Source organism: Dipteris shenzhenensis, chromosome 6, assembly GCF_047967505.1.
Source record: "Dipteris shenzhenensis isolate YYH24624 ecotype China chromosome 6, Dip_SZ_1.0, whole genome shotgun sequence".
NCBI classification, from domain to species: domain Eukaryota; kingdom Viridiplantae; phylum Streptophyta; class Polypodiopsida; order Gleicheniales; family Dipteridaceae; genus Dipteris; species Dipteris shenzhenensis.
This window is the reverse complement of record NC_141601.1, coordinates 3,696,492-3,718,497: the sequence shown is the minus strand read 5'-3', so window position 1 is coordinate 3,718,497 and position 22,006 is coordinate 3,696,492. Positions and strand designations below refer to the sequence as shown.

Genomic DNA, 22,006 nt, shown 5'->3' with positions numbered 1-22,006 from the left:
TACCACCCCTCTGTCGAGGTCGAGGGGCAAGTGCAGGGTCTAATCCACCCCCTGTCCCCCCTGTCGATGCCCTGGGGCGGTAGCTGTACCAGAGGGCTTCTTGGGCCTTTTCTTCTTCCTGGGGCAATCCCTGGCAAAGTGTCCCGAGGTCCTGCAAATCCTGCACTGGTCCTGCCTACCTGAAATCTCCACTCTCTTGCGAAAAAAAAAAACCATCCGGGCGCTGGATCATAACGTGATCCATCTTGAGGTTAGGATCCTTGCAAAGGATCCTAACTCTAGGAACCCCATCAGCCTTGGTTGCCTCTGCTGCAGTCAATGGCAACCCAGGGAGGGGTGGGATCTCAGCAACTGCGCCAAAATGCTCCCCAATAACAGAAAGAAGTCGATGGTAAACCTGGGGAAGCCCGGGGAACCTGATGAAGGGCGAGAAGATTTTCTTATCTACCTCTACTGGGTCGAAACCAATGTGAAAGGCTTCAAAGAAGATCTTCCTGTGTCCCAGGTGTAAAAACTCAGCCTTGAGCACAGTGCTCGCAGCCTCTGGAGTGTCAAAAACAACCAAGAAAAAACCTCGTCCCAGAAGACGGACATCTAACAATCGTGGAGTGAGGTCTGGGGGGAGAGCCGCAAGCATCCAGTCTCTGGCTTGGGATCTGGAGGGGTGAGACCCGAAGATGCGTGCTAGCAACGTGGTAGAGCATTCAATCTCTACATCCTTCTTGAGCTGCTACAACTCGTCTTTAGAGAAAGTGATAGTTTTCACGGCCGGTGGAGGTGGAGTAGGATTGGCTGACGGGGTATCCATCGCCAATCAAGGTGAGGAGGCCAACTCTAACAAATTAAAGGCTCCTTCCGTTCCAAAAAAGCTGCGGGAGAAAAGGGGGCAGAAGGAGGGGAAAGGAGGCAAGGAGGCAAGGAGGGGGGAAGGGGAGGGAAGGAGGAGAGGGGTTGAGAGGGGAAAGGGGCAAGCTGAGAGAGAGGGAGGGGGGGCTGGAGGGGAGGGCTGAGAGGGAGTGGAGAAGAAGGAGAGGGAGAGGGAGAAGCAGGAGGGGAGGAGAGGGGGGGGGGGGAGGGGGCAGAGAAGCAGGGAGGAGGCGGGGGGGAGCAGGCTGAGAGGTAGGGAGAGGGCTGAGAGGAAGAGAGGGGGCGGGAGAGCAGGCAGGGAGGGGGCGGAACAGCAGGGGGAAGGCGAAGGGCAAGCAGGGGGAGGGGGCGGAAAGGCAGGGGGAGGGGGCGGAACGGCAGGGGGGAGGGGGCGGAAGCAGGGAGAGGGGGCGGAACAGCAGGGGGGAGGGGGCGGAACAGGGGGAGGGGGCGGAAAGGCAGGGGGAGGGGACGAGGGACAGGCAGGGGGAGGGGGCGGAGCAGCAGGAAGGGGGAGGGGGCGGAGCAGCAGGGAGGGGGCGAGGGACAGGCTGAGGGGAGAGAGGGAGGGACGGGCTGAGGGAGGGGGAGCAGCAGGGGAACGGGGAGGAGCAGCAGCTCAGCCGAGTCTGATACTTTAAAATTGCCCTCAAAATTTTACAGCATAGTTGTCCAAAAAGAGTGCAACAAACATCCAAAATTTTACAGCATAGTTGTCCAAAAAGAGTGCAAAATTTTACAGCATAGTTGTCCAAAAAGAGTGCAAAAAGAGTCCAAAAAGAGATAGGAGGGAAAGGGGTAGAGGGAGAGGAAGAGAGAGAGAGAGAGAGGAGGAGTGAGGGGTAGAGAGATTGGGATAAAGAGTGTAGGCAGCATGTAGGAGGAAGGAGGTGGGGGTAGATAGGATTAGATGTCACATCAAAAGGTACACAAATAGGGGTGGATGGGGACTCATATAGTCCCTCCACATTTCCCACCAAAGAGGCCTCTCGAGGTCCTCTAAATTGCCCCTTTTTTCCCCTTCATTACAGCCATCCCCAGCCATCCCTTCCCATAGAATTTTGCCCTCAAAATTTTACAGCATAGTTGTCCAAAAAGAGTGCAACAAACAGCAACTACTGATCAGCCCGTTAGGAGATAGGGGTGGTCCTTGACAATGCTTTCTGGCTGCCATGAATTTTCATCCTCAGTGAGTCCCCGCCACTTAATAAGATACTCTTTGTAGACCTTGTTGCGGAGTACATGGTCTCTGAAACCCATGATGCGCTCTGGAACATAGAGGATGTGGCCCTCCTCATCCATAGGTGGCAACTCAAGAAGAACATGGACATCCTGTCCCACGTGGTTTCAGCAAAGACACATGGAAACATCATGGATCTTGGAGGTACTGGGTAGCTCCAACTCGGTGCATTAGTCAATCCAAACGGCATCACCTTGAATTCATACAAGCCCTGTTCTGTGCGAAAAGCTGCCTTGTGCTCATCTCCTTCTTTCACCCTAATTTGATGGTAACCAGACCTCAAATCTATCTTCGTGAAAAACTGAGCACCCTTGAGTTCATCCAACAGATCATCTATCCTGGGGATTGGAAACCTGTTCTTGATAGTGGCCTTATTTAGATCCTTAGAATCAATGCACATGCAATACAATCCATCTTTCTTCTTCACCAGAAGCACTGGGGAGGCAAAAGGAGAAGTGCTATGAGAGATGACGTTCTTCTCAAGCAATTCCCGCACCGGTACTGCCACTTCCTCCTGCTCAACCTTAGAGAGACGGTCTGGGGCTTTGTTTATGGGCTTACTGCCAGCCTCTAGGACAATGGCATGATCCACATCCCTCTTGGGAGGCAATTGGGATATATCAGCAAATACATCGGCAAACTCCGAGAGCAACTGCTGCATATCACAATCCTCAACACGGGGAATGCTACCCCCCTGAGATACTAACACATTCAATGCATAGAGGGCATGCTCCTTCCTGAGCTCTGTAGTCAACTGCCTTGTTGAAATGACCTGCAATTTAGGAGTGGCAATGCCTTGCAATGCTGCAATTCTACCCTTGTGGACAAAGCTGAGTGATAAGGCACTTAAATCCATGCTGATTTTACCCAAAGTTTTTAACCAATCACAACCCAAGACAGCATCTGTTGGGCCAATATCCAGTGCCAAGAGATCCCTAGCAAAATCCTAATCCTCAAAGAGCTTGATCCTTGCATCTTGGCAACAAAATTTACTGACCAAATGCTGTCCATTTGCCACCTCTACTCTCAGCCCATGATCAATCTCAGTAGCAATCAGTCCCACCTTCTGTAAGGTCTTAGAATTGATGAAACTATGAGTGCTACCGCTGTCCACAAGCATGTGAACAGTCCTGCCATTAATTTGCCCTTTCAATCTGATAGTTTCAGCACTTTTAGCACCCATCAAGGCATGAAAAGAGATAGCATAAATTGTTTGTTGCGCATCCCAATAGATCTCCTCCTCGTCTACAGGAGCATTTCCACTTGCATCCTCTCGCGCATGAAAAGGCATAGCAACCTGATGCTCCACATGAAAGGCTATAGGCCAACGGCCTTGCATGCCACAGGTGGGTTGAGTGTCATTGGATTGGATACCATGCATATTATGTTCAATAGCACCACCAGGATCGAAGGGAAAATCAGCCCCCTTCGTGGCTCCAGTACTTGGAGCTTCTTCCACGTCCTGTGCACCCTCTGTATCATCATGAGTGGCATCCGAGGTCTCGGAAGCATCCATTAAATCCACACTTTAAACATAAGTTTGCCCGCTTTCTGTTGTCCATAATAGCCCTGCTGTGTTGTTTAAATTCTGATTTTTCATTTCCAACACTTAGCTTAGCTCCTGGCTTAACATCAAATGACCTGTATGGCTTAGCATATTGCACCTTGCTGCCTGTAACAGTGGGAAACCTTGGAAGTGGTGTTGCTGCTGATTTCCTTTCATGCCAATCAGTCACCTTAGGCTTCTTCTCAGCCTCCTTTGCATTCCCATATGCGCTGCCTGCTGTCATCTTATACTTGCTAGCATATTTGGGTTCAAACACCTCTACCAATTGGACTGCACGCTCAATTGTTTGAGGGTTATGTGCATTTACATCTGCAGCGAGTGAAGGACTCAATCCTTGGATGAAACGCAGCAACTTCCCTCTCTCGGATACATCCTGTACAAACGAGGAAAGTCTCCAAAAGCGCAGCGAGTACTCTTGGACAGTACCAGTCTGCGATAATGCATAATATTCAGCTAGATATTGCTCCAATATGAGCAGGGATACAAATGTGGTGATCATCAACTCCTTGAACTCCCTGAACTCCTTCCATGTGGCTGGCCGCTGAGGCGAGTCCCTCATATAACGCCACCAAGTATGTGCATAGTCCTGCATGTGCATACCCGCAAAGATCATGCAGTCCTTATCCTGCTTTGGGTAGAAGCGGAAATAATCTTTGGGTAGATGAACTCAAGGTGTGAGAGTGTCCCCTTTGAACTTATGCACTATGAGTTTGTCATCGATATCCTTGGCTGCATAATTCCTGTGTGTGTAACCTCCAGAAGTGCGTTCATCATCACGCTTGAGGTTCACATAATCGAAAAAGGACATCTCAAGTTTGATGGCCTCAGCTAGGGCCTTATACAAACGCAAAAATCTACCAGCATCTCATCAAAAGTGGCCTCCTGCCCACCACTCACCCCCTGCTGCGTATTAGCTACTACCATCTAATGCACTGACTGCGTCTGGCTGTAGGTGCTCATTGACGGAGCGATAGGTGCATGAACTGGCTGGGCCTCTCTGCCAAATGCATCTCTCCGGAATGATGGCATGCCAAAGGGATGAGAAGAGGACTGACCTCTATCCCCAAGGTGTGGGCTGCCAAATAAACCAAAACCAGCTCCAAGCATACTCGCTGGTGCAGTGAAAGGAGCACTAACCGGATGCATTCCAACGGGTTGACCCAAAAGAGAAGGCTCTGCCTGCATGGATGCAGAAAACTGTGAGCCAAAAGATGGCCTGACATCCTGCAAGAAGGTGCTCTGCGGCACAGAGAATGCATCATCCAAATAATCCCCATGCTGGAATACATGCAATAGTCCAGAAGACATCATAGGCACAGTGGGCATCTGCCATAAAACCCCTGCGTGGAGCAGAAATCACATCCTGACTATCTGAGTGGTCTCCTTGCTGGGGTATAGGCTGCTTGCCCTTGTCCTGCATAGCCTGGTAAGTCTATTGCTCGAGCTGCTGTCCCATCTGGGCAAGAGCCGTATCCTGCATAGCCATGGCCATGGTAACAATGGGCATCTGCCATAAAACCCCTGCGTGGAGCAAAAATCACATCCTGACTATCTGAGTGGTCCCCTTGCTGGGGTGCAGGCTGCTTGCCCTTGTCCTGCATAGCCTGGCCAATCTGTCGCTCGAGCTACTATCCCATCTGGGCAAGAGCCGTATCCTGCATAGCCATGGCCGTGGTGAGCTGCTAGCTGAACTCCTGTCCCATCTGGCGGAAAGCACCTTGGAGCATAGAAGCAAGGGTATCCAAAAACTATGTCTGCGCTACCAGCACTTCTCGAGATGCAGGAGAGAGAGGCTGAGTTGTAGGGATCTCTATACCACCAATGGATGCACCCACTATGGAAGGCAATTGCTCATGCTGAGCAGCCTCGTCACTATCACGCAATGTATCTCGAGGGGCATGCTTGGGTGGCATGGTGGCTGTCCGGAAGAGAGAAACTCGAATGCAAGCAATGAAATGGGCACAAAGAAGTGGACAACTAGTGTGTAGAACAACTAAAAGTCCGGTGGCGAAGCTCGAGAGGATAATCGATGAAGAGCCTTCAAAATGGAGTCGAAATGACTCCAAACGGGGCTGTGAAAGGCCCCTAAAAAAGAGGCTGGAAATTATGACTTCTTTTTTTCTTTTTCTTTTTTTTTTTTTGGGGGGGGGGGGGGGGGGGGGGTCCCTAGGTCACCTAGGGCAGTTAGTCCACTGACCTAAAGACCTTTAGGACAATTAGAACAGGTAGTTAGTCTAACATAACCTAACTATGACTTAAACTCACCCTAGTAAAGTTGATCTAACCTAAGCCCAACTAACTAACTTGACTCAAGTTAACTAATCCTAACCAAACCTAAACCACACGCTAACTACTAACCTAACCAACCAAACTAACCCTTTGTTAGTCTAACCTAGGTAGCAACCTTGTAGGCTAAGGTTTGCAGGCGGCGAGGACATCGCATAGGACGGCGCACGGGCGCAGAGCAGGCAACGTGCAACAGATGGATCACATAGCAAGCGAGGCTTAACAGATGATCACGCAGCAGGCGACAGGCAAGCTCGACGAGTGATCACGCATCAGGGATAAATGGACGGAATGGTGCTGCGACGGTGTCAACTAGGTAAACGCACGGAACGGCTAGGCTTGGGATTAATGGACGGAACGGCTAGGCTAACGGAACGGGCTGGGCTAGGTAAACGGATGGAACAGGCTGGGTGCGTTTAGGGCTCATGGCGTGGGTGTGGCATTTGCAGCAACGCCAGTTCATGACTAGTTGCTTGGAATTGATTCGGTTGGCGCTCAAAGGGGATACGATCTGGAGCTCACCTTGTCTTGCCTCTGATTTTCCTCCATTACTTTTTATTTTTTACGTGTAGATACACCGCTAGTAGCAACACTTATCTTCATCAAACGAACCTTGAATGAAGGAGGTAGTGGACAAGTACAAAGCCCAAGGAAAGCGCTCTGATACCAATGCAATGAAGGAGGCCGGGGCTGAATTGGTGAAGTGCCAGAGATAGCAAGAAAGGGGGAAGAGGAAAGGAGAGAGAGAGAGAGAGAGGACGGAAAAGGGTAGAAGGAAAGGAAGAGCAAGAGAGGAGTGAGGGGAATAGAGATAGAGAGAGATTGGGACAGAGAGTGTGGGCAACACGTAGGAGGAAGGAGGTAAGAGTAGATAGGATTAGATGTCACATCCAAAGGTACACAAACAGGGGTGGATGGGGACATATATAGTCCCTCCACATTCCCCACCTAAGAGGCCTCTAAAAGTCCTCTAAATTGCCCCTTTTTTCCCCTTCATTACATTACCAAGGTTAATTAATCTAGAGGACTAGGACTCAACCCTGGATTGCATCTAACTCTAGACAACTCAGAATTCTACCAAACTGAGACCAACTTTTAGCTCTTGAAAGACTCTCGAAACTAGATACTCATGGATTGGGCTTTGAGATCGCTCCCAACTCACTAAGCTATGCAATCTAGATCCGTCCTCATTCACTAAGCAACATAGCCCAACACACCAAGGCTCACCCCCAAGGCCGTTGAAGGTGTCACGAAGGAATGGTCGAGTATAGAGAACCCTTGTGGATGTGCGAAGCGTCATCAATCTCGTACGACATGTTGGTAATTTAATACCAGGTGGAGGGTGACTCGTTAAGGTAGTCAATCGACTCGTAACTTCACTGGTGTGAAGTCTACCCCATGCACTAGCTTCCGACATCCTATCACTAGATGTGACTATGATAAATACTGAAGATCCATGACCATGCTGAAGATGGCAAAGAGAAAAAGACCATAATGAAGATGATAAACATAGGCCATGCTGGAGATGGCAAAACAAGACCGTACTGAAGACGATAGATCACACTGAAGGTGATAGAGCCACGCTGAAGGTGATTGGTTGCGCTGGAGGCGACAAATCGCATTGAAGGCGATAAGAGCTCTGATGTCCAGGAAGGGTCACACTAAAGGTAACAAGTGCTATACTGGAGATAGCAATGCATGGTGATCAGCCATGAAAAGAGAGTACTCTATACTGTCGATGAAGGTGTGCACATGATAGCAAAAGATGCCCGGCTGGGAGGTGAAGTAATGTCACAAGAATTCACATAGAAGAACATACACATGTGGCCAGTAAAAATGAGATCTCAAGAAAGTAAAAATAATGATCCAATATATGGCAGTGAGAAAGAGCCATGTTACACAAAACCAAGGTTATGATCTTCAACACATCTCGAGCAGCCATGCACAGGGAACAGTTCACATTCGATGGGACGTCGATTGAGATTGTCTCCTCATATACCTACTTGGGTGTTGTTTTCTTTGACCTGATCTTCACGATGAGACAGGCCATGCAGGCTCGTTTGAGTAGGGGCTACACCTCACTTGCCAGAGTGGAGAGACAGTGCATCCACTCACACTTTCAAGATCCTTGGACCAAGGCTCTTCTATTTGACTCCTTGGTTCAACTAGAAGCATGTATGGCAGCCCTTGTTGGGGGCCAGACCTCTCAAACACTCGAGTAGAGCGACTACAAATTCTCTTGCTCTCGCGGATGATCCGGGGCAAGCCATCACTGCTGCACCATATCATTCAAGCCGAGTTCAGTGCTTCCCCGTTGTAGCTAGATGCAACCTTTCAGACTATCACCTATCTACACCGAGTCAGATAGTACAGATCCTGCACATCAAGGCGACGTAGGCTGCCATGGTTGGCTATGGCCGGGTCTCACAAATGGAGGAGACGAGAGCGGCTGGTACACACAAACACGTAAGTAGTTCGAGAGATTCGAGCTCCACATTCATAGATTGCCTCCTTTTCAGTACGGCTTAGACGCTTTATCGATCCCACTTGGATACCACGAGGTGAACCAGGTCATTCGAGAGGTGAACCAGGTGATAGAGCCACGCTAAAGGCGACAAATCGCATTGAAGGCGATAAGAGCTCTGATGTCCAGAAAGGGTCACACTGAAGGTGACAAGTGCTATACTAGAGATAGCAATGCATGATGATTAGCCGTGAAAAGAGAGTACTCTGAACTGTCAATGAAGATGTGTACATGATAGCAGAAGATGCCCGGCTGGGATCTGAAATCCTGTCACAAGAATTCACATAGAAGAATATACACATGTGGTCACTAAAAATGAGATCTCAAGAAAGCAAAAATAATGATCTAGTATATAGTAGTGGGAAAGAGCCATGTTACACAAAACCAAGGTTATGATCTTCAACACGTCTCGAGCAGCCATGCACAGGGAGCATTTCACATTCGATGGGACGTCAATTGAGATTGTCTCCTCATGTACCTACTTGGGTGTTGTTTTCTTTGGCCTAATCTTCACAATGAGACCGGCGATGCAAGCCTGTTTGAGTAGGGGCTACGCCTCACTTACCCAACTGGAGAGACAGTGCATCTACTCACACTTTCACGATCCTCGCACCAAGGCTCTTCTATTTGACTCCTTGGTTCGACTAGCAAGCTTGGAGGCCAGATCTCTCAGATACAGAGTGGGCTCGAGTAGAGCGACTAGCGATACTAGAGTTGGAGGTGTTGGAGTAGTAATCACGTTGGTTTGTGCGAGGAAGGGGAGGTAGGATAGGATTGGCAGGTTGCTGAGGGGATGGGCGAGATTTGTGGGGTGTGTGGGATCAAGATTAGGAACATCTGTAAGTGTGGTGGGAGCGTTAAAGATGATGGAGATGGCTTCCTCCTCGGTGACAACTTCGGGATACACTACATGAATCATTTCAAAATTGGTCACCAAGGACTCGTGTAAGTCTTGCAGAGCTTGTAGCACCCTATTGATCAAAATGATGATGCTGAGGAGTTGTAGGTCATGGAGTGATAGGAAGAATGTATGACGCTCCATCGATCCCACTTGGATACCGCGAGGTGAACCAGGTCATTCGAGAGGTGAACCATGAACCAGGTGATAGAGCCACGTTGAAGGAGACTGGTCACGCTAAAGGCGACAAATCGCACTGAAGGCGATAAGAACTCTTATGTCCAGAAAGGGTCACACCGAAGGTGACAAGTGCTATACTAGAGATAGCAATGCAAGCCATGAAAAGAGAGTACTCTGAACTATAGATGAAGATGTGCACATGATAGGAGAAGATGCCCGACCGGGAGGTGAAGTCATGTCACAAGAATTCACATAGAAGAATATACACATGTGGTTAATAAAAATGAGATCTTAGTGAGAAAGAGCCGTGTTACACAAAACCAAGGTTATGATCTTCAACACATCTCGAGTCATCTCTCTCTCTCTCTCTCTCTCTCTCTCTCTCTTTTTGAGGAGCTCAAACAAAACCCCAAGAAGTTTTCCCAGAAATTAGATGGAAATTAACCTCAAGAGAGGAAAGCATCTGCGAAAGGGAGGGGGAAGAGGAAGTAAAACATGATTTTTCCATCAAAGCAACAAACAACATCATCACAGAAGAAGACGTATGGAACGGGCTGAAAAAACTAGCAAATGGGAAGGCTCCAAGCACACAATGGCCAATTCATGACGCAGCAAACAAAGTACATAACAAAACCTCTTATTACTTCGACAAAAGCTCCCAACCGTGCTTTTGGTTCTTAGAATCAGAAACCACGCAGCTACCCACCGAGAAACATCCACGTCCCGTACATCTCGAGAGTGAGCTTTGTAAGCCTTAATTTGCAGGCCTCGATGGGGATTCCATAAACGAAGTGTCCGATCACGTCCACAGCTAAGGCAATAATTACCATCGCGGTTGAAACGGACAGCCAGCACCGCACCCTCGTGCCCTCGAAGAATGTTGACCTCTTTTGTTGGCAATTTCTCCTCGTGTCTCGCCATGACTCGCGAACATACTCATCGGGCTACGGAAGCCCAAGGCGCTGAGTAATCTATTCTAACGAGGCAATTGTGATTGAAGCCCAATAACTTCAAAGGGAACGGTTGGTAAGCTACTTTAAGGGGCTTAGAGACGTTTCTCGTTTTTGGCCTGCCATATATGGTCACCGCTTAAGTGAAGCTGATGGGCATTTCGGAAAGCTCATTTTTTTGTGGGATTCTCACCGCGTGGAGCCACACCAACTCTTCGAATCCTCTTTCTCTCTTTCTCCCTCTCTCTCTCTCTCTCTCAGCTTTCTATCCCCTTTTCCATTCTTAGTCTTCTTTTTCGATCTCGGGTAGGCCTTATGATCTTGTTTTTTGTTTAGGACAAACACCTTAGGGAGATTATTTGAGCTCCTACCATAGCAAGCCCTTAGTGAAGATGTGTGATACGAAAGGAAAATTAGGAGGCTTTTGGATTTGTGAATGATTGTCCATTGACTTTGCAATATTTATTGAAAGCAAGTAGCATCTGTTATTCCATACTTTTGGACATAGTTTGGAGAACTAAAGCGTTTAGTAGACAGGAATTGGAACAACATTTGGTAGCGGGGACAAGAGATCTACTTGATTTTGTGAAAATTATTGGTTTGAGGATTGGATGTCCTTTTGCTTGCAAATATGTTACCATTTGCACCTCGCTAGGTTTCTTTATTGATGCATTTAAATCAGTTCACTGCGTCAAGCTCTTTTCCAAGAAGTTACATTCTGTTCTTTCTCGTGTTTGAGTAGTAGCTACTAGTGAGAAGATTGTTCCATTCAAGACAGGGAAAAGTAGCGAAAAACATTCACTTGGATGAGGAACATATGGCTATAAAATAGTTCTCTTTACGCTAATTCATTGTTGGACTCCCAACTAGGAGAACGAGTGTTCTACTGAAAAAAGCACAATGACATATGCATGCCTCCATTTCGCCTTTCCATCTATGTTTCCATATCTCTGTCATTTCTTTAAGTAGTTCCTTGCTGGTCAACCGTCTTGCAAACGCTTTTCTTTATCCTATTGTTTGGAAAAAACCATTAAGGAATTGAAGTCCATGCTTTGCAAGTGGACATGTTACTTTAGAAGAGCTCATGAAAGTTATCACTCGACATACATGACAAGCCAGTAAATTATTGTATACCATCTTGTTTCTTTAGTCCGTTGTCGGTTTAACAATCGTATACGAGTTTCTTGAAATATAGTATTGCCGATGCGTGTTTATGTGCTATCAAACCTAGCAATCGAGTGTATTCTATGCATGTCTACATGTGCCATCCTTGGCAAAAAGGCTCAATTTATAATCGAGGCTAGGCAATACTTATTTGTATGTTGTCTTTGTAGAAAGGCTCAGGGTCGAATGACAGTCTCCATGATGGGGTGATTTGAGGTTAACTTTGTAAATATTTGAGAAGTGACTTTAGAAGTTAATGTTGGTTTAACATCATGTCAAAACACTAGATCTTTCCTTGTTTTAGTCCTCCCAACACATCTTTTTGCAACATTGAATCCTATAGAGTTTGCTTTGGATTTATTTACATGCAATGCTATTCTACAAGTGGGGCTTCTAAATGTTAAATATTATACAACTGCCAATTGCCAAAAAAGTTGTTCAATCAATTGCCAAAAAAGTTGTTTAGCCAAAATAGATGTTGCCAAAAAACTATTCCATCCAAAAGGGGTTTTGCCTGTTGAAGGGTCTTTTTGCCTGCCAAACGGGCTTTATTCCCCCCAAATTGGCTTTATGCCTGCCTAACGGGCTTTATGCCTACCAGGCGAAAAGATTGTTACCTACTAGATAGAAAAAAAAAAGGAGAAAAAACTATTTTACCTAAAAAAAGAAAAGGTTGTTCTACCAAACAAGCTATTCTTCCAAAAAAACTATTCTACCAAAAAGGCTATTTTGCAAAACTATATACTACTAAAAAGCGATTATGCCAAAAGGGTAAGCTGCCTTAAAACTAGAAAAGTTATCTTGCAATATTTTTTCAAGCATGTAAAAAGTCAAAGAAGACCTATGCGACTAATGCAGCAAGGTATTGATTTCTCAAATTGCAATATGAAAAAGACTACAAATATTCAAGTAATATGGAGGTAATATGCTAGTGTCCTATCTATTTGCAAGACTTATTTGCAATAATATTAAACTCTAATATTCTCCATGTTGCTTCAATCTGAATTCTTACAGCATTTCTCTATTTTGATGCATATTCTCGATGCGAGGTAAGATTCAGAATCAACAGAAGAGATTGCCAAGTTGAATGCAAGATCGAAGGAGACATTTCATATGGTTGTAGTCCATGACACAATTTTATTTAGGTTGCAACCAAGGATGAGTTATGAGCTCTTGTGTGAGCTTAGTCTTATTCATGTATTTGTTGGGCTCTAATTTTCAAAAGGCACAAATATTTGCACATCACCAAGGTAATAATAAAACACTACCCCTGACATTTGCAGGGAGGATCGAACCCTGTGTCACATCTCATGTTTCTTTTCTTTTCTTTCTTTTTTGCCTTTAGGAAAATCTCGTTAAACGATAGGATCCAAGTTCCATTTTAAGGTGGTAGCTATGTGCTCCATGACAAAAATAGGACTCTAAAGTATAGCAAGTGAGCAATTAATGAATTAATAAATACATGGCAAGGACAATGAATTTTTACGTTTTCCTTTCAAATGGATCATTGATGTCTAGAGCTTCATAAGCCGTAGCCAGTGCTTTTGTGCATACATGCACTCTTGTTTGTATAAGGTTCATGTGGGAAGGTTGTTCATATCGACTCCATCCTTGTTGGTTTCAAAAGTTAATACACAAGGAATGAGTTTTTATATTGACTTGTTACTCTCGCATGTCCTTATTCACTTGTTGCGGTGGCTTTAGCATTTTGCCTCTAACTTTGTAGCTGATCGATCTTATTTTAAATGGAAAAGAAAGTTGATCTTGCAGAGTGTCTTGTATGCAAAGTAATCAAATTATGTTATTACCTTCAAGTTGTCTTCCCACCCTAGATCCACCTTTAGAAAAGAATGAGGGACTTTTATGCCATCAACAAAGCACAGAAAGAAATTAGGCAATAACATGATACAAAAAAATAGAAACATTATGGATCTTTAAATGGCTTTTTGAGTAGAACAATGCACTAAGAAACGGCCACAAATTAAATCCATTTAGCATCACATCCCTTATAATGCAAAGTATGGTCATTACTTAGGTATAGACATGTGCTAGCCATTTTCCACCTTTTCCCCTTCTCTCAAAAAAATCCTCCCTAGGATCCCTCAACATTGCCAAACCGTCCATCCTTTTATTATTCGAGTGCTTTTTCAACAATAATTAATAGATGAGACTACAAATTTTAGATTTTGAAAAAATAATAGATTTGTGGCTCGATTTGGACACTCAACATGCATAAAACCCATCGTTTAAAACTTCCCAAAGTTTTCTATATGTAAACCATAACCTTTTCTACGTAGTGAATGTTTTATATGAGTGATGCTTTGGTTGCATTGCAAGCCTTTAGTCATGTGGTACATAAACTTGGTTTTTAAAATTTGATGGATGGAGTGAAATTATGGAATTTTTATTGACAACAATAATGTCCTAAGAGAGTAGATTGCATGCTTTGATCATGCACCTTAACTCATTTTGCAAGAGTGCGAGATCTCAACAATGGAAGCGGAATGGAAGAAGGTGAGAGAGAGGGACAGCCAGAAGAGAGAGCCACACAAGTTTTGGTGGGTGCAGAACACCCTAATCTTCTATGTCATCCATATATATATGTGTTTCAGTATTGTACATAACTGGGGCTAAAGCACAGTGGTCTTTAACCCCCACAACCTCCCACTTAAATGCCAATGTGCCTTTAAGAGAGAACAAGTAGTGGACATACTATCCAACGCCCATCAATACACGACGATACTCAAACCACTGACTAGGTAGAGTCTCTGTCAGCATATCTGTAGGGTTATCATCTGTATCAACCTTGACAAGCTCTATGTGCTTGTCCTCAAGTACCTCCCTGAGAAAAAGGTACCTGACCTCAATGTGTTTGGCCTTTACATAAAAGACAGGATTTTGTGCTAGCTTAAATAGCACTCATGGATGCAATGTCGGGATCCATCCCAAATCTCCCACTAGCTGATCAAGCCATATAGCCGCCTTGCAACCCTCTGTGGTTGCAACATACTCAACTTCTATGGTAGACAAAGCACCACACTTTTGTGCGCGAGACATCCACGACACTGCACCACCTCCAAAGGTGAACACATAACCAGAAGTGGAACTTCTGCTATCCACATGCCCCGCATAGTCAAAATCTATGTACCCAAGTACACGCATCTCTCCTGTGCCAAAGCAAATGCACATCTCCTTGGTATCATTCATGTACCTCATGATGCACTTAACTGCCTCCCAATGTCTCTTTCCTGGATTAGCTATATACCGGCTAACAACTCCCACGACAAATGCAATGTCCGGTCTTGTAGCTATCATAGCATACATAAGACTCCCAACTGCTAATGCATAAGGAACCTTGGCTATCATGGCCCTCTTCTCATCTGATTTGGGACTATCTTCGTGACTCAGTTCACATATGGAGGCAATGGAGTACTTACTGTGGTTGCTGCAATACTTTTGTAACATACTCCTCCTTTGAAAGCCAAAGGAGTTTCCTACTCTAGTCACGCGTGATGCGCATACCAAGATATGGCATGTAGGCCTAAATCCTTCATGTCAAAGGCCTCATGCAACTTGGCCTTCAATGCATCCAACTCATAAGAGTTCTTGCTAGCCAATAACATATCATCCACATAAAGTGCCAGGAGTGTTAGGCTATTATCCTTAGCCCTTTTAGTGTAGAGGCAGTGATCAATCTCACTTCTTCTAAAACCCTAGGATTGAATGAAAGCATCAAACTTCTGATACCATTCTCTAGGCGCTTGCTTAAGGCCATAGAGACTCTTTTTCAACTTGTAAACCAAATGTTATTTGCCCTTTTTTTCAAAGCCTTCTAGCTATACCATGTAAATTTCCTCATGTAAATCCCCATGCAAGAAAGTTATCTTGACATCTATTTGCATAAGCTCCATATCTTCTGCTGCCACAAGTCCAAGTACACATCTAAGTGTGATCATCTTCACAAAATCGGAGAGAAGAGCTCATCAAAGTCCACACCCTTCTCTTGCTTAAACCCTTTAGCAACCAAACGAGCCTTGTACTTAGACACATAATCACGTGTGACCTTCATCTTGTGGACCCATTTACATGGCAATGATTTCTTTCAATGTGGCAAAGAAACCAAGTCCCAAGTCTTATTCTTCATGAGTGAACTCGTCTTTGATTGCATAGCATACTCCCACTTGCACTGATCTTCGCGCATCATAGCCTCTCTGTAGAGCAAGAAGGCTCCCAGCAATCAGTAAGCATCACATAGTCTGCCCGTAGAATAAATCTATCAGGCGATCTAGACATTCTAGTTTATCTTCTCAAGGGAATTTCGACTTGTTGTCCCGCCTTCATATCAGCCACATTTGTGCCTTCATTTCCACCATTACATGATCCATTGTCTGCCTTTATTGTGTACCTATGGGAGTACCTAGTGGCACTACACATTCGGTGCATGGACAACTTGTTGTCCATCAACATATGCAGATGGATTCACATCCTAAAAAGTGATTCTCCTCTTTTCCACATCCCTCATGGATGTCTTATGCATCTTCTTCTCATTGAAGATGACATCATGGCTTCATATGATCTTCTTTACTTCTGGATCCCAAAGACGATAGCCCATCTCTCCACTTTCACCATAACCTAGAAAGATGCATTTCCTATACTTAGGATCTAGCTTCTTCCGAAGCTCTTTTGGCACATGCGCATATGCCTCACACTCAAACATATGCAAATGAGAGTAAGAGGGCTTCTTGCCACTCCATGCCTCTTTAGGAATACCACCATCCAAATTCTTACTAGGTGATCTATTGATCACATGAACTGCAGTCTTCATTGCCGCAACCCAAAAATCACCAGAGAGACTTGCATTGGAAAGCATACATTGCAACCTATCCTAAATGGTGTGGTTCATCTATTCTACAACTGAATTTTGCTCTAGAGTATGAGGGGACATGAGCTCCCTCTTGATCCCATGTGTATCATAGAAATGTTGAAAGTCATGAGACAGATACTTTCCACAATGGTCAGTCCGTAGGCATTTTAGTGTTCTACTTGATTTATTTTCAACCAAAGCCAACCATTTTTTAAATACTTGGAACACATCGCTCTTATGCTATAGCATAAGACCATACTTTGATAGTTGCATCATTAATGAATGTCACATAGTATTCAGCCCCGCCTAATGATCATGTAGGCATGGGACCACGTATGTCATAATGCACCGAATCAAGCCTTTCAATGTCTTTTTTCCCCCTTTAGTCTCCTTCCCATAGAGACAATGCTCGCAAAATTCAAAATAAAAAAAAACTCAAATGTGATACATAACCCAAACAGCATAAGAGTTTCATTCCATTTTGGCTCATGTGCCCCAATCGGCAATGCCACAAAGATATACTTGGTTGCTCGGTTATTGCAACAACATGATCAAACTTCCGTGATACATGTAAGGGATACAATGTCCCACACTTGGCACCTCTGGCCAAAACCATTGAGCCCTTCTAAAATTTCCAACTCTGAAAGCCAAAGGTGGCCTGAAAACCAATATCATCTAGTAGACCCACTCAAATGAGACTCTTGGTCAGCTTAGGCACATGTCTCACATTTTTCAAAACAAAATCAGACCCATTTGTAAAAGAAAACTTTATGTCACCTACTCCCACTATGTCACATGCATAGTTATTTCCAATATAAAATCCAATCCTGGGAATATGCATCATCTAAAGTGGTAAGCAAGTCTGCAAGTAGACTATACATGAAGAGAATGTCATTGTCACTTTTATAAGTGACTGCATTGATCTCCTCGATCTTCACTTTTCCTTTGTCCTCGAGGCCTTGAACTTTCTTCCTTCTTATTTGCACCCCAATTTGCATTCTTTTTCTTATCCTTTTGCTCTCTTTTTAGCTTGTAGCAATCCTTTTTCATGTGGCCCTTCTTGCCACAATAGTAACACTCAATGTTTCATGTCCTACATTTGCTACAAGACTTTCCTCTTTCTGGGGACTTTTCTCTGAACTGTAATCTGTCCCTTTACACATTTAAAGCTGCATCCTTCTTGAATCCATCCATAGACTTTCATCTAATCTCCTTCGCCAACATACTACCCGTAGACTTCCGTCTAGTCTCCTTGTTGCCATCCATAGACTTTCATCTAATCTCCTTGGCCGACATGCTACCCACAACATCATCAAACTTCAGTACTCCACTAGGTGAAGAGTTACTAACAGTAGTTGTATGAAAGGTATTCCATGAGGATGGCAATGAACACAAGTGGAATCTTGCCTTAGTCTCCGCATCAAAATTCATCTTCTAAGCCTAAAGTTGGTTGAAAATAATATTGAATTCATTCAAGTGAGAAGTAATGGAGACCCCTTCCTTCATCTACAGCTCAAACAACCTGTTCATGAGATAAACTTTATTATTGGCAGTTTCCTTCTCATAAGCAGTACACAATTTCTTCCATAAATCTTCCGTAGTCTGCTCATTTACTACTATGAAATTATTGACTTTGCAAGATGAAGTCTAATAGTAGGTTGAAAATAATATTGAATTCATTCAAGTGAGAAGTAATGGAGACCCCTTCCTTCATCTACAGCTCAAACAACCTGTTCATGAGATAAACTTTATTATTGGCAGTTTCCTTCTCATAAGCAGTACACAATTTCTTCCATAAATCTTTCGTAGTCTGCTCATTTACTACTATGAAATTACTGACTTTGCAAGATGAAGTCTAATAGTAGACTTTGCTAATGCATCCAACTCATTCCAATGCATCCAACTCATTCTAATAGTAGACTTTGCTAATGCATCCAACTAATGCATCCAACTCATTCCAATCATCCTCAGATATATATGTAGGCTTAGTTTTAATCCTTGCCAAGGTTTTAATATGCTTCTTTTGAATAATCACATCCCTTATCTAATCTTTCCACAAAGAAAAGTTTGTCCCATCAAACTATTTAATGCTGAAAATCTCCTTTTCAGATGCCATGATGCAAATAAAGCAAAATCCCAAATGTTAGTACCTACAAGAGAGAAATCACACCAAATACCAGGTGCACCCAAATATCTCTGTCACAATTAAGGGTAATATCACCAACAACTCAACGTTCAAAGCATCAAAATACATCTAACTCATGTGCATATACTATGCATCCATATGAGTAAATCTGGTCCAAAAGAAAATGTCAACCTGCAATGACAAAACAATGGCAACCCCAATGCTAATAAGAGCCAAATGCATCATGCATAAACACCATCCATGGGTATAAGCATCAATAATGTCTCATCTAAGAGAGCATAGCACTATCAGTGCATCAACTACAATGTGTCAAAGCTGTCCCTCAGCACAAAATAACATTTGTGTGCTAAACGTTTAGTCCATCAATAAAGCATCCCATAGGGCAATCCGGGCCTATCAACACATCCAACAAGGATCGCAATGCATCCAAATGACCTATAAAGCATCCAGTGTAACCCAATGCAAACCACAAATGAGCGCACATGGCTCAAACTGCAACCAGAGTGATCTGCATAAGTTATATCCAAAAAATCACGACCCCATTGCAATGATCGCTAGTGAAAATAGAACCTGAGATGCCTCAAAACATGGGCATTAATGTATAATCAGACTGAGCAAGACAATCTACAAATATCTCTCTTCTGCTAGAACTCCAAAATCCCAAACGATGAATGGGAAATGTGCAATTGGCTTGTAATAAAAAAATCAAAGGTTTGAACCTTTGAATGGATTTTTGACAAACAGACAATTCGACATCTAAGAAAGACAAAACTTCTCCAAATCTCCATGCAATCATGCAAGAGTTAACAAGTAGGGGTTTTTGGGCCTCCAAAATGCAATGGAACAGATGGTTTTAGAAACCATGGTCCCAATCATTGAGTCCAACACATGGACCAAAAGATGTTTTTACAAACAAACTTATTTATAAATACCATCGGAGTGCGAATGATGAGCAACATAGAAGACTTAGGACCTCCTAAGTCCACAGGAATTGACATATCTGTGAATGGTTCCTTTAAACTTGAGTTCCAACACACTAGAAGAAAAACGTTTAAGTAGAGAGAGTGAGTCAAAAATCCAATGAAATGATCCTAAATTTAAGAATGAAGGGATTTCCAAACTCTCAAAGTGCAATGGACACCAAAATCAAGCAACGGCTGTCTCTGCAAGTCATTTCGGACTCTTAGTTGAATGTTGAAAGCGTCTTTTTTCCTCCAAAACCACTTAGAGAACTTTCCAAAGGTTTTTCTAAGGTCTCGACAGAGCAGGATGCAAGTAAAGCCACCCAGCGGAGCTTCTCCTTCCTCCCATAGAGCTGTAGGCAGCAACAGTAAACTTTGGGCTCTAGGCTCACACCCAGGCTCAGTTAGAACACTTGCGCTCTAATACCAGTTGAGAGATCTTAACAACGGAAGCGAAATGGAAGAAGGTGAGAGAGAGGGAGAGCCAAAAGAGAGCCCCACACAAGTTTTGGTGGGTGTAGAACACCCTTATCTTGTATGTCATCCTTATATATATGTGTTTGAGTATTGTACATAATCGGGGTAAGGCATAGTGGTCTTTAACCCCCACAAAGAGAACTTTTAAACAAGGGGTATGACAATTTCCAACGTGGTAGAATTTACTTAATCAAAGATACATTGCTTTGCATCCCTTTTCTAAAATACTATAAGGTTTAAGAGGGCAGTAGTAAAAGATTCCCTCATAAATGGACCCAAAATATAAGGTAGTAAAAAACAATGTTTTTCCTTATGTGTCTTCATTTTTTAGAGTATGATGATCTTTGTAAACACCCCTGTGTTTTTCCATTTTTCCTTTGAAGAAATATAGTTGATTTTGTTTTTCGTTATGTAGCTAATATTCTTACAAATCAAACAACGATTATGAGACCCTCACACAAAGACACCTTTGATTGTTTGAGTACCTTATGATGCATGTGAGTACGTGTGTAAGGGTATTGGCATGCTTTCGAGCCATTGGAAATGTAAAAAAGTGTGGTTGGGAAAAATAGACTAACTATTATACATTGGTAGAAAACAATCATGTAAATTATCAATCAGGTATGTAATACCAAAATTTCAAGTTGTTTTCTCCATTTTTAGAGAAAATGGCCATAGTATTATTACTTCTTAATTAAAATGAGTTTTAAAAGAGGTTGTAGGTCCCAAAGTCTAAAGATAACTATGTCACTTATATTTATATTGCTTTGGAGGTAGATAATCATACATATTATGACTTATGGCCTCAAATGTAATTTTTGGTGGATGCTGATAGCAGCGAGGCCAAATTTGATCTTTTGCAAATTTTTTGACATGTTTAACAATTTCCAAACTCAACCATACTTTGTACATGTCTTCAATGGGATATTATGGAGTAACATGAGTTTTTGAGAACCCAATATCATGTAGAATACCGAATCCGAACCTTATTTTGATTGTTCATTATGCTATAATTTAAGTTATTTTCAAGATACAAGGGTTAATTGATATATATATATATATATATATATATATATATATATGTATGTATGTATGTATGTATAACACTTATATATGAGATCATTCAAAACAATAAAAGCAAATTCAATGCGCAATCTATTTTGATAGGTGAGATTAAGATCACTTAATCTCTTTTAATTATAGCCTTATTGTGATGTGGTACCAAAAAATAAACCAATGAGAGTGCCAGCCTACCCCTAATTTGGAATCTCTCTCACCATCATGGCCGAAAAAATGCCTCAAAATAGTTTAGCAATTGCCTACGCCCGATCTACAGCATCGCCACCATGTTTGCATAATTTAAGCTCCAAGCCATAGCAAGTTAAGGATGTTTTATTACATGAGCAAAAGGGCACAATAGAGGGCTCTTCAACCCTATTTTTAATTCAACTAAAAAAGGAATTGATTTGAAAAGCATTAGTTGCAAAATTTGGGAGTACCTCACAATGCAAATTTACAAAACCCTTAAAACATTGAGGTGAGGTTGACTAAGCCATCAAACCAAAAAACATTTAAGCCTTAAAAATAGACTTTGTTTCAACTAAATGGTAGGTCCCTACAATGGTAAAGTGACCCTATAATAGAATTTTAATATTGTTAATATATGACACTTTGTGGATATTATGTGTAGTATATAAAGATGTCTATCTATGATGCAACCCATTAAAACCAAAAATCTTATTATCAAAAAGCATTCACATATTGAGATTTATAAATAAAACCTAAAACCTTACTCCTTGAAATCAAAGGCAACCTAGGATCTAGACTCCCAACCTTGAGATATGAGGGAGGCTGATTTCTAGTTGTAGATGGTCATGCTAC

The 22,006-nt window shown here is 43.2% G+C and overlaps 1 protein-coding gene across 1 annotated transcript in view; it reads right to left on the bottom strand.

The window, feature by feature from the left end:
* The window catches only part of LOC147900652 (Transducin/WD40 repeat-like superfamily protein), a 67,667-nt gene extending 56,892 nt beyond the window's left edge, over window positions 1-10,775 (bottom strand). Inside the window, exon 1 of the mRNA XM_087375909.1 lies at window positions 10,269-10,775. Within this exon, the coding sequence (XP_087232035.1) occupies window positions 10,269-10,483 (215 nt within the window). The 5' untranslated portion in view covers window positions 10,484-10,775. The remainder of the gene's footprint in view (window positions 1-10,268) is intronic.
* Between the last annotated feature and the right edge of the window lie 11,231 nt (window positions 10,776-22,006).